Raw genomic sequence first — 16,916 nt, forward strand, 5'->3', positions numbered from 1 at the left:
GTCTTTATGGAAATAAGCAACATCAATGAATACTATGTTTCATGCAGGTTTTACCATTAAGCAAAGGTGGGCCTCTACTCCAAAGGGAAACATGATAAAGCCATCATTGGTGTGAAACAAAAATAGGCCTAATGACACTATATGACCTGTATTTTAGATGGAAATAAGGGACAAAGGGGAGTGAGGAAGTGGCATCCAGGCCTTAAGCTTGAGTGTTTTCTCAAAAGCACTGAATCTCTCAGGTCGATTTAAAGCATAATGCTACTGAGTTTTATGATAGATAAATGTAAAAAGGAATGGAGGCTTTTCACAACATGAACATTTCGCTGTTGTACCAAACTAAAAAATATCTGATATCTTATATTCTCTAACTTTTAATAGCTTATACAAACAACACTGTTTAAAATCTTAACATGTTCTGCATTTTCATAAATAAATCTATATCTGAACACCCACATATTGCTTTTGTACTCACTTTTTTGGATGAAAAGATCCAGCTGTGCCATAACTTCACAGAATTTTAAAAAATGGAGCTTATTTATCTAAAGCATGCTGAATTATCATTCTAGAGTAATAAAGACAATTTATGAATACAATCTTTGAAAATAACTTGTTTTACACTTAGTGTCCCATAATGACAAAGAGAAACAGAATTTTAAAATGACAGAAGTATTCAGACCCTTTACTCTGTACTTGGTTGGAGCAGCTTTGGCAGTTATAACAACCTCAAGTCTTTTTGAATATGTTGCGACAAACTTTGCACACATGGACTGGGGAATTTTCTGCCATCCTTTTTTGCAAATCCACTCAAACTCAGTCAGGTTGGATGGCAGCTGTTGGTGGACAGCCATATTCAGGTCTCTCTAGAGGTGTCTAAAAGGTTTCAAGTCAGGGCTCTGGCTTGGCCACTCTAGGACATTCACAGAGCTGTTACTAAGCCACTCCTGTGTTGTCTTGGCTGTGGTCTTAGGGTCACTGTCATGTTGGAAGGTGAACCTTCAGCCCAGTCTGAGGTCCTGAGTGCTGCAGTACAGGTTTGAATTCAGGATATCTCTGTATTTTGCTCCATTCAGATTCCCCTCAACCCTCATCAGCCTCCCAGTGAAAACTCTCATATTATGATGCTGCCACCACCACGCTTCACTGTTGGGATGGTAGTAAGCAGGCGATAAGCAGTGACTGGTTTCCTCAAGACATAATGTTTAGAATTGAGGCCAAACAGTTCAATATTAGTTTCATTAGATCAGAGAATCTTGTTTCCTACTGTCTGAGAGCCATTGAGGTGCTTTTTGGCAAACTCCAAGTGGGCTTTTATGTGTTTAGCACTGAGGAGAGGCTTACATAGAGCCACACTGCCATAAGCCCAGATCAGCGGATGGCTGCAGTGATGGTTGCCCTCCTGGAACTTTGTCCCATCTCCTCACAGGATCTCTGGAGCTGATATGAGAAACAGTGCAGTGATGTTGAAAGCATTAAAAGCAGCTGTTATTCTTTGTTTAAACTAGTATTTTTTTCATTCATTTAATGTCCTTTTTCATTATTTTAATCAGAGTTGCCAGATCATGTTTTGTGTTCATTTAATTTTTAGATTGCAAACATGGTGGCAAAATCTTCTTCTAAAGATTGCAATTAAATGTATAAAAATGCAAAGTTGTGGACTATTCTGAGAGCATGTTATCTCATGTAACGACATATCTGATCTATAAAGATAAAGATGAGCTTTAAGATTTCCTTTTGTGTTGTCATTTTTCCATTTTGATTTATTTCCCTCTCTGTGTATCAATGTCCACCAACGCCTCTCTCTCTCTCCCTCTCTCCCTCTCTCTTCCTGGCTCTCTGAGTGCATGCATGTATGAGTGAACTCCCTCCCTCCCTCCCTCCTCTCCATCAGTAGCTTCCTCTCAGTGAGTGACTGGCCGTGGTGCTGCTGCTGCTGCTCCTGCCCCGGTCGGTCAGCAGCAGTCTCTCTCTGGACGCAGGTTCACATTGATGGCGACCACTCCAGACAGCAGCACAGACCGCAGACCCATCCGGAGACTCCGCTCCAAGAGCGACACCCCTTATCTGGTTGAAGCCCGACTCTCCTTCAACCTGCGGACAGGTAGGGGCTCTCACATCCACCCTGCACCCCACAGAAATCTTCAGTCAGATGTTTTTTTTTTCTCCTCTGTCTCCCCGTGGATAGACCTAAAAATGCGCTCCTGCTTTACGCAAATGAAAATGACAACTCTATCTCAGTGGGCTGATATCCCTGTAGGCTGCTGTTCCTGTGAGATTATCCCTCCAAAATGTAATGGATAGCTCCTAATATCCTCATGAGCAGATATGACAGAGCTGATATGACTGAAATGTTATGCAACTTTGTGGATCAGCGCTGGTGGTGGTTTCTGACGTGTCTGGCTCAAAAACGCAGAGGGAGTTCAGATCGACTGTTAAACAGCAATGTTACAGCTTCAAATGCCGCTCATGTGTGATATATGAAATCGGCAGTGCTTTGTAATTGCTACCACTGTAATTCAACGCAGTTACATAATAGCAAGAAGCTTCAACGTGACCTGTAGTAGGCATTGGCTGTGCGTGTGTGTGGTGCACAAAATCTGACGGGATATCCGGTGTGTCCAGCGTTTGTTATGCAGATTTTAATCACAATCATCTTTAAGAGTTGTATTAAACAATGACGATCATGGTGCTGGTGGAGAATAGTGCCCAGTCTCCATCATCAGCCTTTACAAAGCATGTTGCATCCCCTGTTACCATGGTGACTTGGCATTTTATGCTGACTGAGTCAACAGGATTCAGATCTTTTGCACACCAGAGCAGAAGAAAACACGCTGTTGTGCCAACAACACATTGTCATGGCAGCCTTTTAATGATCTCTGAGGGATGTCACTGTCTTTTCTGTGTGCCATTCACTAGGATGATTTGTGTACATGTGAGTGACATCATAGCTCAGTTGGTTCCCTTGATGCAAATGTTATGAAATAAAGGGCACAGAGTAGTCTTAAGTGCTATCACATCATCATAGATCTTTCCTTGCTTAAGTATCTCAGCCATCCTCACCGAGCTCTGCACTATGTGTGAGATGAGTACGCCTATAGTACTGTGTTTGGATGTTGGCCAATTCCATTTAATACAGCATGTAGTTAAGAGATGGGACATTTTCAGAAATATCAATGTAACATCATGAAGAGGTTTTATCTGGTTATAAAAAGAATAAAAATCAATTAAGATTTTTCTCTTTGATTTACAAAAGCAAACACGACAATGAGAGACAAAACTGGCTATTTTTTACCGTAATGTTTTATGCCTACAACTAAGTGTCAGACTGAATGAATCACAAGAGAAAAAACTCTAGCTAACCTAGAGATGTTCCAATCCCATTTTCCTTTCCAGTACTGTAACCAGAGCACTTTGTATCAGCCGTACCAAGTACCAGCGTAAGCTCTCTGCACCAACTGTCAGAGGTTGCACCATGGAGGGGCTTTGGGGGTTCTTGAGCCTGGGATAGCCAAAGCAATCCCAAGAAATTTTAGTGTCTCAATTTTTTTTATTTTTTAATTTGGTTTAATTTACATGCAAGTTCTACACACTTCAATTCTAATGCAGGTATAAATATTTTTAGGGAGAAAAACCCATTTGATATGAAACGAGTCACTGTCGATTTAATAGCTGCTGTGTTGTTGACTGGCAGTAGAATTAGATTGATCTGAGGCTGTAATGTGCATGTGTAAAATGTAACATAAATGCAGTTACATTCATGATATAGCCCCACTGCAAACATTAGAGAAAAATCAACATACTCTAAATAAAACAGAGAAAAAGGTCAGAGATATGATCTGGGAATAAATTAGCCTATGTATAGACCTGTTTTAGAATTAGTTAGACAAATGGTGGCTCGCTTTAGCTTTGTTAGCTCCAGCTAAAGCTAACATAGCTACACAATTGATGTTAGCCTACAACATAAGCCAAAGTCACCAAGTTAGCTTTAGCAATGTGAGTGATAGCAAACACAGCTAAAGCTAATGTACCTATGTAGAGAAATAGCTACATAGCTGAAGTAGCCCTCTTTTTTAAGTTTAGCTTTAGCTATACAGCTAAGTTATCTGCATAGCTACAAACTATAAGCTATTCTTGCTACGTTTGAATGCTTTCTTTGAGGATGAGCTTTTTCCCCATAATTAGACTGTTTACACTGCTTAATAAAACATTTTATTATCAGGTTTTGCAGGTTAGGTTCTTGCAGTATGCAGTGAGCCCTTTCTACTTTTTCGTTTTGGATGTAAAATTGTCTTGCTCTTTGGCATGGTGTGTCTTCAAATGCTTTATTAGGTTGTTTGTATTGAAGTTGGCAACAGTGGCACCTATTGTTGAAATTACAGCCATGCATCCTGTACCAGTCATGGTTTTTTTCTGCTTCGCTGCTCTAAGAGTAGTTCATATGTTTAGTATTTTCGATCAGTAAAGAAGAACTGATGAGCAGTTTAAAATGCTAACACACACCATGGCCAAATTAATTTAAATCTAATAATAATAATAATCTGTTCTTCTTTCAACAAAGACATGTTGTCAAGTTCTGATTATACTGGTGCTTCAGCAGCATCCACGCTACTATCTTCCGCCATAATTGCACCGGCCTCTTGTTGTCGCTTGCATAGGCTACGTCACAACTTCGTCACGCCTGAAAGTACTACCCCTTGTCGCTGATTGGTCCTGTCACTTTGTAACCGGGCCCAAACCGTTCAGACAGGAGCTTTGCAAGATGGATTCACCAGTGAGAAACATGGAAACGGGCGTATCCATCTGTTTTGCAAGGCTAGAGCACGACCGGATTGTGTCAATCCTCTTTCCTGCCCAATGATGCCCTCAGGCAGCTAACCTGCCACATCTACTCCTTACTTCAGCCTCATTTTTTGGCCCAAACATGCCTAAAAGTTTTACAGTGCTGTATACCTGTAATACAGTTATACTATAAAAATGTATAAAGGTTATAACAATGCCAATTAACATTTCCTCAGAGACCAAAGACTGTCTTGGCACTTTAAAGCTGCAGTGCTAAAATCTGCTTAACTGGGCCACGAACAGTCCGAAATCCCCAACATTTATAAAGGTGTAAACAGAGCTGCAGCAAATCTTCATCATACTTGAAAAGCCTCCAGCAAATCAATGAATCAGTTCTCATTCCACCCATTACAGCAGAGATCACTGAGAGTTTGTTGAACACCCTACACTCTAGAGTTTTCAGGGTCATTAGTTTAATCATAACGAGCCTGTACCTCTCTGCTCACTGGCCAACCATACAGCACCTGTATTGACAGCTCCCAGGTGTGAACCAGAGCACTGCTGGAAAAGAGCAACGGTGCTCTATTCTGTTTCCCTGGATGAATGCATGCTCAGTTAAAAAAGGCCTCTAGCATGTTTATCTGAGATAAGCCCTTGTAGCTCCATGCTGCTCCTGCCACTGAGTGTTTGGCCTGTAGAGACAAGCTTGTTGTCAATGGCAGGACACTGTCCTTCGTCTCTGTGCCCCTGTTTTTATTCCTCTACTCTACAACCAGCTCATACAAAGACTGTGGATGATACGGGGGCGATTAGTACAACAGCACTGTTGACTCACTTCCACCTGAAGAAGTGGAGCAGGATTTAGCCTGCTTATTGCCAAGGAAACCAACAAAGTCAGCTGGTTGTTCGCTTAGGTGCCTAATACTGATAAATGACCAAGGCTGCAAAGGATGGGAAAAAGCAGGCAATTATCTTTGGATAAGGTAATTGTTTTGGTTTCTCTCTTGAGAGAGAGAGAAAGTCTTTATAATTGTTAAAAACAAAGCTTAGGTTCCATTCATACAGTTTGGCACAAGGAGAGGCCATAATTGATGTTTTGAGAGTATTTCTTTTCACCCTTTAGAAAACTGAATGGCATGTTTTTATCAATGAACGAGGAGAAAAACACCTCAACATCAAGCACAGTCACACTACGATAAAGACACTGCCAGTCTGGCTTCTTCTTCAATGGGACTAATTCTTTTGATGTGTGCTCAGCTTGTGTGTTGAGATAATTTGGAGACAAGGGAAACTTTCCGAGCTAGCTCAGCCGTTTAGTGTTTGAACAGCTGATATTCCCCTTTTTACAGAACCATTGAAAATGTTTGGGCTTGGGGGAGCAGGTGGCCTAGTGGTTAAAGGCACTCCTCATGTGCACGGGCGGCCCAGGTTCAAATCCACCCTGAGGCCCCTTACCGCATGTCTCTCCCCCACTCTTGACCCTGTTTCCAACTCTATCCACTGTCCTCCTCTATCTAATAAAGGCACAAAAATAAATCTTTAAAAAAAAAAGAAAGAAAGAAAATGTTTGGGCTTGTAATTAAATCAGTGAGCATGTATGAACCATCGTTTTATTGCATTGACCTGCTTCGCATCTCCACTTATCTAATGTGCCCTTAAGTTAAATGGCCCTGCACACAGTCACAGACATTACAATGTAATGGCATCCATTACTGTGCGAGCTAGCGGTGGTTGCGTCACCTGTCATAAAACATTACAGTGTGTAGGTGTAGATGGAGGGTTGTCCTACTTCACAGGTTTTATTTCAATTATTAGAGCTTATTAGGAAGCTTTAGTGCCAGCTCGGCCTCACACACCATCAAACAAATTACCACCTAGAAAAGCAGCTGGCACATTACAGTGTTTGGGAACTAAACTCATCATTGTTTACATAAGACTCTTGTAGATCCTTTTTTTTAGCCTAAAGACAGAGCTTGTGTTCTCACACATCTTCATGTGCGTGTCTAAGAGCAGCAACTTTGCATGCATATCGCTCCCTTGTTCCTGTGATGTGTTCGTGTTGACTGTGAGCTGACGCAGCATCCATCTCACTGGAGGATGTTGTCTGCTTGTTTTTATTTGACCATCATTCAGCAGCTCGACTACAGCCCCATCTGTTTTCTGTCTGCTGCACAGCCATGCAAACACAGAAGAAGCTCTCCCAATTAGCCACATCTTTTTGATTTTCCTTCACACTTTTCTCACTACCAAAGTCCCAGCATAGCTCTGGGTTTTGTAACATCTTTAATCACAAAGGCAATTTGTTCCCCTCTATCTCTGCTCTCTGCCACTTTCTGTTGTACTTTATAAAGATTACAGATGGCCATGACAATAGCTTCATTTACTTTCAGTGTTCAATGAGTACAGGTGCATCTCAATAACTTTGAATATAATACAAACTTTTTGGTTTTAATCTTGATGATTACAAAAAAAATAAAATCCACTTTCTCAGAATAATACACATTACAAAACACCAATCAATAAAAAGATTTAAAATATTGAAATGTTGACCTTTTTGAAAAACTTGTTAATTTCTGGACAACACTGTGTCTGGGCTCCCTTTGCATGAATTACTGCATCAATGCAATGTGGCATTTAGGCAATCAGTCTGTGGCACTGCTGGGGTGTTAGGAAGCCTGGTTGCTCTGATAGCAGCCTTCAGCTCATCTGTAAAGTTAAGTCTGGTGTCTGTCATCTTCTTTTGACAAAACTCTACGAGATTCACAATACAAGATTCTCCATAGGGGTCAGACCATTTGGCTGGTGAATCAAGCATAGTAATACCATGGTCAGCAAACCAGTTTCTGTTACTTTTGGCTTCACTAGGCAGGTGCCAAGTCCTCCTGGAAAAGAAAATCACCATCTCCATAACGCTTCTCAGCAGATGGAAGCATGAAGTGCTCTAAAAAATGGTTCTCAACTGGTGTGTCGGGACCCACAGTTGGTCATCAAACCCTTTACAGTGGGGCACAAATGTGGTCCCGAAGAAAATTTTGCACCAAAAAGTGTCAAACTCTTTTAAAGAAGGCTTATTTTGTCCTGTCTTTGATTTGTCACATGGTTTTATGCTGCCTGAGGTCCAAACTGTACTATTATATCCTTAAAAAAAAGATTGGTTGAAAAGTATCTGAAAATTTGGCCACGATTTCTCATTGAGGAGTTAACAGTGGGTCCTGAGGCTCCACCAGTTGAGAAGCACAGCTCTAAATCTCCCGGTTGGACAGCTGACAGTTTTGACTCTGGACTTGATGAAGCACAGTCGACCAACAACAGCAGATAACATGGCACCCGAAACCATCAGTGACTGTGGAAACACACTGGACTTCAAGCACCTTGGATTCTGTGCCTCTATGATCTTCCTCCAGACTCTGAGATTTTGATTTCCAAATGAAGTGCTAGATTTATGTTCATCTGAAAACAGGACTTTGGACCATTGAGCAAGGGTCCAGTTCTTTTTCTACTTAGTCCAGGTTGAAAGCTGATGCCGTCTCTGGTTCAAGATTGGTTCAACACTAGGAACACGACACGTGTAGCCCATTTCCTGGATTGGTTTGTGTGTGGTGGCTCTTGATCCACTGACTCCAGCCTCAGTCCGTTCCCTGTGACGCTTCAAGTTCCTATAGTCTACAACTATAGGAACTTGTGCATCCTCTGAAGGCTGAGCTCACCCCTGTTGCTTGTGCAACTTTTCTTACCATACTTTTGTCTTTCAGTCAATTTTCCATGAATATGCATTGATACAGCCTCTGAGAACAGTCTGCCCTTTAAGCAGTGACCTTCTGTGGTTTATCCCTGTGAAAGGTATCAATCATTGTCCTCTGGACATTTGTCAAGTCAGCAGTCTTCCACATGATTGTGGTTGTGTGTACTGACCCAGAGTAAGAGAGTGAAGGCTCAGGAAATCTTTGCAAATTGGATTTTGTTTTACAATATTCTAATTTTCTGAAAATATTACTTTTTTGATTTTTGTGAGCTATAAGCTATAATCATTGAGATTTAAACAAAACATGTCTTGTAGTATTTCACTTTGTGTGTGATGAATCTAAACTATATGGACATTTCACTTATTGAATTAAATAACCTGGAATAAATTAAATTTTTCACGATATTCTCATTAATTGAGATGCACAGGCTGAATGACTGCTGCAATTTCAGATGTGTTTTAAATAATGCTACTCTGGTTTGTTTGGGGTTTTTTTTTTTTTTGGTCATTTAAACTTAAGATTGTGCTTAAATGACTTTATGAGAGGTTTATCTAGACTATCTTTACTGGATCTAGCTCTTACAGGATTTGTAAAGCTCTCATGAATGCATCATTGTAGAATCAACATACATTTTGTCATTAAACTAAAATGCAACTAATATAGTTCCTAATATTTCAATAGTAGTTTTTATATGCTCCCTACAGCCTTAAAGACTTAAGCATCTACACGAACAGGAATGAGAGTGTTCCAAACATCCAGTCTGTTTCAATATGCAACACAATCCATGGACTCGATTGTAAATCTCATCATTAAATCAGGGTTATGTAACAACTGGTGGCATAAGCCATAAGTCATCTGCTGTTCAGTGGGTCAAATATGTAATACTCAAATAATATTTGAGGTGGAAAACAAAAGTATTTTAATAGAAAATGTCCTAACAGCAAATTAACCTCAGAAAAGTAATCCTTTGTTTACATGATACTATTGTTTTTGGAATTGTGATCTCTCATCTCCAGCTGCTCATCAGAAACAGATCCTGTGGGTGAGGTCACAGACATGGACTATTTGGAAGTTACTCTCAGGCATTGTTTCAGCATGGTGATTACAGCTGATTGTCTTCAGAAGCCCCCCTCCCCTTCCCCTACCCCAATAGAAAAGGCTAAAGCCCAGCTGCATTGCAGCTGTTAGACAATACATACATGAATGTGTATTTGTATGCTTACACCTACGTAACATGCATACCCTGAATTATACATGTAAATATGCACTGAGATGCAAAACTGTATGGAGAGTATTTTGATGAAAATGCACTCTGTCTCACAGTTCAGTACTGCAGCCACATTAAAACCAAAACCAGCTAAACTCATTCACCACCCACTGCTCACTGCATCTCTCTCTCTCTCTGTGATGCAATCCCTGTGTACAGTAAGCACCACTGTCCAAAAGAGTACAATCAATACAGATGCATAGTGGAACAGGACAAAATTCTCTGCAGCAGAGCTCTCTGTGCCAACAGGGTTTACCAGAGGACTTAACAAAATATCAGAAAAACACTGATGCTGAGATATATGCTGATATTTTGTCCTGATGTCTTGCTAATCCTTTTATCATTCAGAGATAGTTTGCCTGTATTGAAGAAGGTGAAATCAGATTATTCGGTTTTTGTTCGAATTCAAAGGAAGCTAAATGTGGCTGCAAGGTCATGAACAAGCAGAATTTGCGATCACCATTTCAGGCTGTCTTTCCTTGTTTTCAAAATGAATTTTTGATTAACTAGCTGCGATGGAGCCAATGAAAAAAGCTGTTGAATTTGTAATGTTTGCAGCTGTTTGTAGCAACTCCAGAGGCTATTAGCAAGAGTGTTTAACAAAGTGCGGGTAATTAGTGGCAAGAGATTTATTTTGCAGTCTGTCTCTTGTCTTCAGCTTCTCATCTGAGAAACACATGCACACACCACAGTTGACTTTTCCTCCTATGATAGACTAACAGCTCTGAATCTTTAAAAAAAATCAAATTAAGCATCGGTCCATGCTACTTGTGTGCACATCTTGTGCAGCAGCATCCCATATCTGAATAAAACATGAGTTGTGAGAAAATCAGAGTAAAAAATAGCATTGCTATATCTGGGGACGTTTACTGGATGCTCCTGCTGCATAAATTTTCAATAAACCATCAGTGTCACCAGGCCAGAAAACCTGCCAACCTCTTTAGCAAGATGGGTAAAAGCAAACGACAGGCAGGTGTCTTCTATTAGAGCCTGCAGGAAGCTGCTTCTTCCCAGAGTCTCTCTGTCTCTGCTTTCCTTTCATCTTTCTCTCTGTAGCATGCTTGGAAGTGTGGGAAAGGCTGCTGGCTGTGATGTGCTTTCCACATGCCAGCTGAGAAATAACGCCTCTTTCAAAAAGCCTCCCTAACCATAGAAAGCTGCAATGATGATGTGCTTATGGGTCATATTTATAGGAAATGTGGAAGCGCATTGGAAAGAGAGGGGTAAAGAAACCACTGCAATCTGTGAGGAAGTGTTGCCAAGGAGTAATCACGCTGGAGTAGAAAGCTCCGCCTGCATTGCTGTTACTCTCTAATGCTCGTTTTTCTGAATTGAAAGCAGCATGCAGTGAATCTTGCAGGGCACAAGGAGATAAAACAAAGGAGGCATAATCTACGACGATGATATATTCTCTGAAAGAATAATGCCAGGCAGGTTGGGGACAAACGATGAGCCTCCGTTCAGCTGCTATGATGAATGTCTACAGGATGGCATTTGTTGCTGGCGTCACCATGTGCAGCTCCAGCTCTTAAAGACATTTTTGCTGAGTAAGAGACTTTAAAGAGTCAGAATCTCCTCAACGCTGCTGCAAACCCGCGACTCAATTCAATCAAAGCTGCATTGCACCACTCAGCAGTCCTTCAAAATGTTATCTGATAAAAGTCAGCTAGTACACCTCTAAATCTGGAAACTTGTTTCTATTATTTAAATGAGGGGAAAAGGCCTTACATAATGTTTCTGAAATGTTTTATTAAACCTTGTTGGATAAGCAATACCACTTGATGTTTATTCAGGGCACTTCTGAAGCCATGACTAATTCTCAAATGTCACAAGACAAACAACTAATTAGCTCTCATTGCCAGTGCTACCTCTGATTTAGAAAACCATCAGCATCAAATATTTGAGAACATAAATATTTTAATATAAGTTGCCATGTTGTACCAATCTTTTGTGAAGTGTGGCTCCTAAAATGATACAGGGGAGTACTTTGTGTGCTCTACACAGAACATTATGATAAATTATGCATGCACTTTTCAGACAGTTATGTAATTCTGTGTAACGACAGACCAGCAGCCTACGGGATAAATGACTGGGCTATGAAGACAATAATTCAGTGAAGTTAAGGGATTTAACCAAGGCGACACTTCTCTCCCTTTCTTCCTGCTGGGAATCCCACAGATCCAAAGAAAAATTAATTTTATACTGGTGTCATATAAAAACATAAGCAATATAAGTGCTCTTTAATGGCGTCCCAATTTTCTAAGATGTAAAAGAAAAAAGGCATCATCATCTGTGAAAAGATTTCTATGTATCAGCAGTGCAGTGTGTAGAGTCAAATGAGAAAAATATAACCTTTTAAGAGAAGTTTTGTGCCAGGAGAAGACATCTACCAGATTCACAGAGGATACAGTGCCTATAAAAAGTATTTACACCCTCAAATGTTTCACCCTTTTATTGATTATATAAATCAATCATTGGCAATATAATTTGGCTTTTTTTGACCCAAAAATATGTTTAAAAATTTTTAATGTCAAAGTGAAAACAGATTTCTGCAAAGTGTTGTCAATTACATAAAAATATGTTATGGAAAATTTGTGACTGTGTAAATAATCCTCAGAGAATGTTCAGTGCCTACAAAGTTTTTTGTATCCATCCTCCCACTTGTACTTTTCAATAACCTTTTCACTGAGTTGTTTGGAGTGTTCTTTTGTCTTAATGGTGTAATAGTAGTCAGGATTACTGATTAACCTGTGAATGGACCTTCCAGAAACAGGTTTCTTTATACTACAGTCACTTGAGACACATTCACTGCACTCCCTGTTTCACTAATTGTAAGACTGCTAGCACCAATGGGTTGAATTAGGTCAGTCAATTTAAATGGGGTGAATATTTATGCAATCACTTATTCTACATTACATATTTTAATTTAACTGACTACTTTGTAGAAATCGGTTTTCACTTCACATTGATTTTGGCCTTTTTTGTCATGTTCTGCTCTGTGTGTTAGGTTATGTTTTAATTTTTTATTATTGAATAATTTACCTCCCGTTTTATGTTTTGTGTTACTCACATTTCCTCTTGTTTTAGATCCTCCCCTTCCTGCCCTCATGTGTCTCCCTGCTAATGTGATCTCTGCACGCATCACTGCCTCATTTGACATTAGGCCGCTCACAAACTTCCAGTTGGAAGATTGAACGCAGGAAAGAACGGTGTATGGCAGATTCGTTGTGGTTTACTCCGGGTTACCCGCTGTTTGTAGGAGTTAACTGAGAACAGAATTAAATTTCGCTGAAGCGGTACAGTATGGCACGCAGCAATGATGTCCAGAAGTCATTTTATCACGTTTGGATGCCATTATGATAAGGAGTAGCCACAAATAAATGCAGTACAGGACAGTTTACAATGAGAGTTGACTCAGCATGTATCGTTGGGCGGAAGTTGTCAGGCCGTGTAATTTTTCACCGGAAATACGTCACACCCTGCCGTGCATAGAGCCCATTGTCTGCCACATCCCAGTTGTTTCCAGTCTCATTGTCTCCCCCACCTGAGTATTTAGACAGTGTTCTTCCTCCCTTCCCTCCTCTTGCCAGTTTGTCTTTGTTCCTTGTGTCAAGCGTTCCAGCCTTCAGTCTTTAGTGAAAGATTCTTGTCTTTGACTTTGGCTGTGTTTTTTGGAGTTGCCTCTGCCTCACCCTCAGGATTTCTTTTCCTTCCTCGAGTAAAGCCTTTGAAACTTTGACAGTTTTTAGTCATGCTTTTGAGTCTTACCACCTGTGGCTTTTGAGTTCATTACATTTTTGTCTTCTTTTTTAGGCCAAAAACCTAAACCTAAAACTTAAACGCTAGATCTAAAAACCCTGCGTTAGTGCTAGTCTGGTTTGCTGCTCTGATTCATCTTTAGATAAAGTTTGTGCTCTGATCCTGTGATGCTGCATGATTTGGTCACAGTAACTGTAGAAAATATTGGATGAGGCCTGAATGACGTCAGCAATTTGCTTACTGAAGCGAGCTTTTGAGTCTAATTTGTCATAGCTGCCAAATTAAAGTTGCTGCCTGAAATTAACTTTAGATTGGCCTAGCCATGGACAAAGAAATGGAGCTGTGGTGGGCCTTAAGACTCCTCATAAACAGCTACATCGTGCAGTTGAATAAGTTATGCCCCTAATCATGCAGGAATCATTATCATTATCTAAACCAAAATAGACAAGTCATAAAAAAAATAACCACTGTGCAGTGTGTGCCCATAAAATCATTAACTATTTAAACCAAGATCTGGTTTTGCACCACACAATAAATATGTTTATTTCTGCAGTAAGAAAGGACATTTAATTATAGGGGAATGTATGTGAGTTCTGTTGCTTCTGCAAACAGCCTGAAATGGGCACTTAAAGAACTTTTTTTTTTTTTTTTTTTGCAGTTCTGCATTGACTTCATTTTTCATCCACAGAGGTTGCCTCTTGGTCTCTATTCATGGATGTAGCTCTCTGTTGCAGGTGGTCTGTAATGCGCTCATGGGTATGTTCTTTTAGCACTCACAAAGCTCCTATCTCTTGTGCTAAAGGTGAGCAAATGCACATTGTACTTATCAGATGCAATAACTTTGCACCCTTGTCAGACCAGACAGTAATTTTAAGTGTAGAAGATTTTGCTCTTTGACTATATCGTATTTTAGTAGTTTTGGATCATTCATTTATATTTCAAACAGATGTTTTACAAATTCCGCCATGCGGCTTGGCGCCGTGTCTGCAGTTGTGCCAGATTTTTGTGGTAAAGAGGAGCTGAGCTCAAAGGCAAAACTTTCAAAACTTCCAGTGGATCTATCTTCCAACCCTCACTTGAGGTCATAAACTCTGGGTGATGACCGAAAGAATGAAATTGCAGATACAAGGCCGAAATAAGTTTTAGCTTGCACATGGCTGTGCTCAGCCTAAGACAGGAGGAGCTCAGACATTTGGAGGGAGCTGAGAGTAGAGACACTGCTTCTTCACATTGAAAGGAGCCAGTTTAGGCGGTTCGGGCATCTGATCAGAATGCCTTCTGGGCACCTCCCTTTGGACGTTTTCCCAGCATTCCCAGCTGGTTGGAGACCTCAGGGAAAACCCAGAATGTGCAGGAGGGATTATGTACCCTGTCTAGTCTAGGAAGGCCTCAGGATCTACCAGTAGAAGTTTGAAAGTGTCACAGGGGAGAAGACTGCCTAGGTTGCTGGGTTCACTTGCTCAACCTGCTACCATGGCAACCTAGTCCTGGTTAATCAGAAGAAGATGGATGGACGGATGGATGGATGGATGGATGGATGGATGAAGTGATTGCTGCATGGATGGATGGATGGATGTAATTTACAAATTTATTCAGTGTCATAATAAAGTAATACAAGCTTTTTACACTTTCTATTTTCCAGTAAAATAAACTTGTAGGTGATTGGGTGGCCAACTGACAGTCACAGCAGTTTAGCTTCCAACATGCACATGAAGTCAGAAGAAAATGGCTTTCACCTTTTAAATACTAAGACCAGGGTTCATGGATTGCACCTTAACTATTAGGCCAACATTCATCCATCCATTCTCAACACCACTTAAACCTTTCAGGATTGTGGGGGCCCTTGATCCTTGGAGCCCATCCCAGCTGTCATTGGGCAAGAGGCAGGGTACACCCTGGACTGGTCATCAGTCAACCACAGGGCTCACAAGGCTAGTATAGCACCAAAAGATAGAAATCTTAAGAACAAAACAATTGTGCTGCTAGTGTTGACCTGTGAGGGTTTTATTAATGTTTCCAAAATGCTAAAAAAATGCCTACACTGTAAGGGAACATTCTTGATCCTATTTCAAACCATTACTGTACCAGTAATGTCAGACACCATTGATTTCAAACAACTAATATGGTATCATTCCAACTATTCTGTTGAAAAAACCTGTGATTGTGACAGCAGTGACTGTCCATCAGTACTTAGTAGAACACTGATAAATTATTACATAATGCAGAGCTACCTGTGCCTGCGCCCAAGAGATATATTCTTAACCTCTACAGAGTCTGAGTAGGTTGGATAGAGGTGACTTAAGCTCCTCAGTGGACAGTTCACTTTATACTGTGGGAGTCTGTTCGAGAGAGCCAGCAGGACAGATGGAGAGAAATCAGAGTATCTCTGCAGATGGAGAGTGCCAAAACATCCCAGAGGAGCAGTACAGTCTGCCTACCAGTAAATGTTGCAGGGTCCACTGAAGATTGCTTTCATTTTGTTGGATGTCTTTTCATTCCATTTGCTCATGCTTTTGTCAAGTAGTATGATTTAACTTGCAAATAATCAAACCTTGTCTCTTCAAAATATGTCTTTGCTTTAAGCTCAATATAAATCAAGTGAAAGAGACAATATGATGGGTGTGGGCTGAAATTTACTGCATTATTTGCACCTTTATCCAGCTATATTCTCCCTCATATACAGGTTGGGATATAAGTCTATCCACAGTCATGGTAGCAAGGCAAGTTGACCCACATCCCCTCTTCCGAGCAACATCTCTCAACTCCTCTGGTTGGTTACTAAGCTTTAACAGGCCAGATTCAATATATAATCCCTTCATCAAGCTTTGTGTCTCTACCCTAGGGTCTCCTTCCTGTTGGATATGTAGGAAAACCTCAACAGGGATATGTTCAGGGAGTATGCCCATCAGATACCTAAACCATTTCATCTGGATCCATTCAGTGGAAAAATGTAGTGTCTTTGTGTTAACTACTTGCCCCATCTCTAAGTTAATCTTTCAAAGGAAAGCCATTTCAACTACATGTATCTGGAAACTCATTCTTTCTATCACTAACAAAAGCTTATAACCATTGGCAGAGGTTGATGCATAGATTGAATTGTTAATCCAAAGCTTCACCTTCAGGTGCACCTCCATTCTCCTATCCATGGGAGAAGTTAGCACACATTAGTGTTGATGTTGGGCCAAGTTATCTGTAAATCTCACAATCCATTTTATCTTCACTTGTGAACAAGACCCAAGATACCACCTCAATTAAGGCTCTTCTCCCCATACTTAGAGAGAGAAGTCCTCCATTTCCCAGCTGAGAGCCATGGCCTCAGACTTGGAGGGACTGACCCTCATCCCAATTACTTTGCACTTGGCTGCAAA

At 40.5% G+C, this 16,916-nt stretch overlaps 1 protein-coding gene across 1 annotated transcript in view; it reads left to right on the plus strand.

Annotated features, from left to right (window-relative positions):
• The first annotated feature begins 1,945 nt into the window (after positions 1-1,945).
• The window catches only part of LOC121519983 (phosphatase and actin regulator 1-like), a 127,965-nt gene continuing 112,994 nt past the window's right edge, over positions 1,946-16,916 (plus strand). The window contains exon 1 of the mRNA XM_041803143.1: positions 1,946-2,101. Coding sequence (XP_041659077.1) covers positions 1,990-2,101 — 112 coding nt within the window. The 5' untranslated portion in view covers positions 1,946-1,989. The remainder of the gene's footprint in view (positions 2,102-16,916) is intronic.

Source organism: Cheilinus undulatus, linkage group 13 (genome assembly GCF_018320785.1).
Source record: "Cheilinus undulatus linkage group 13, ASM1832078v1, whole genome shotgun sequence".
In the NCBI taxonomy this organism is placed as follows: Eukaryota; Metazoa; Chordata; class Actinopteri; order Labriformes; family Labridae; genus Cheilinus; species Cheilinus undulatus.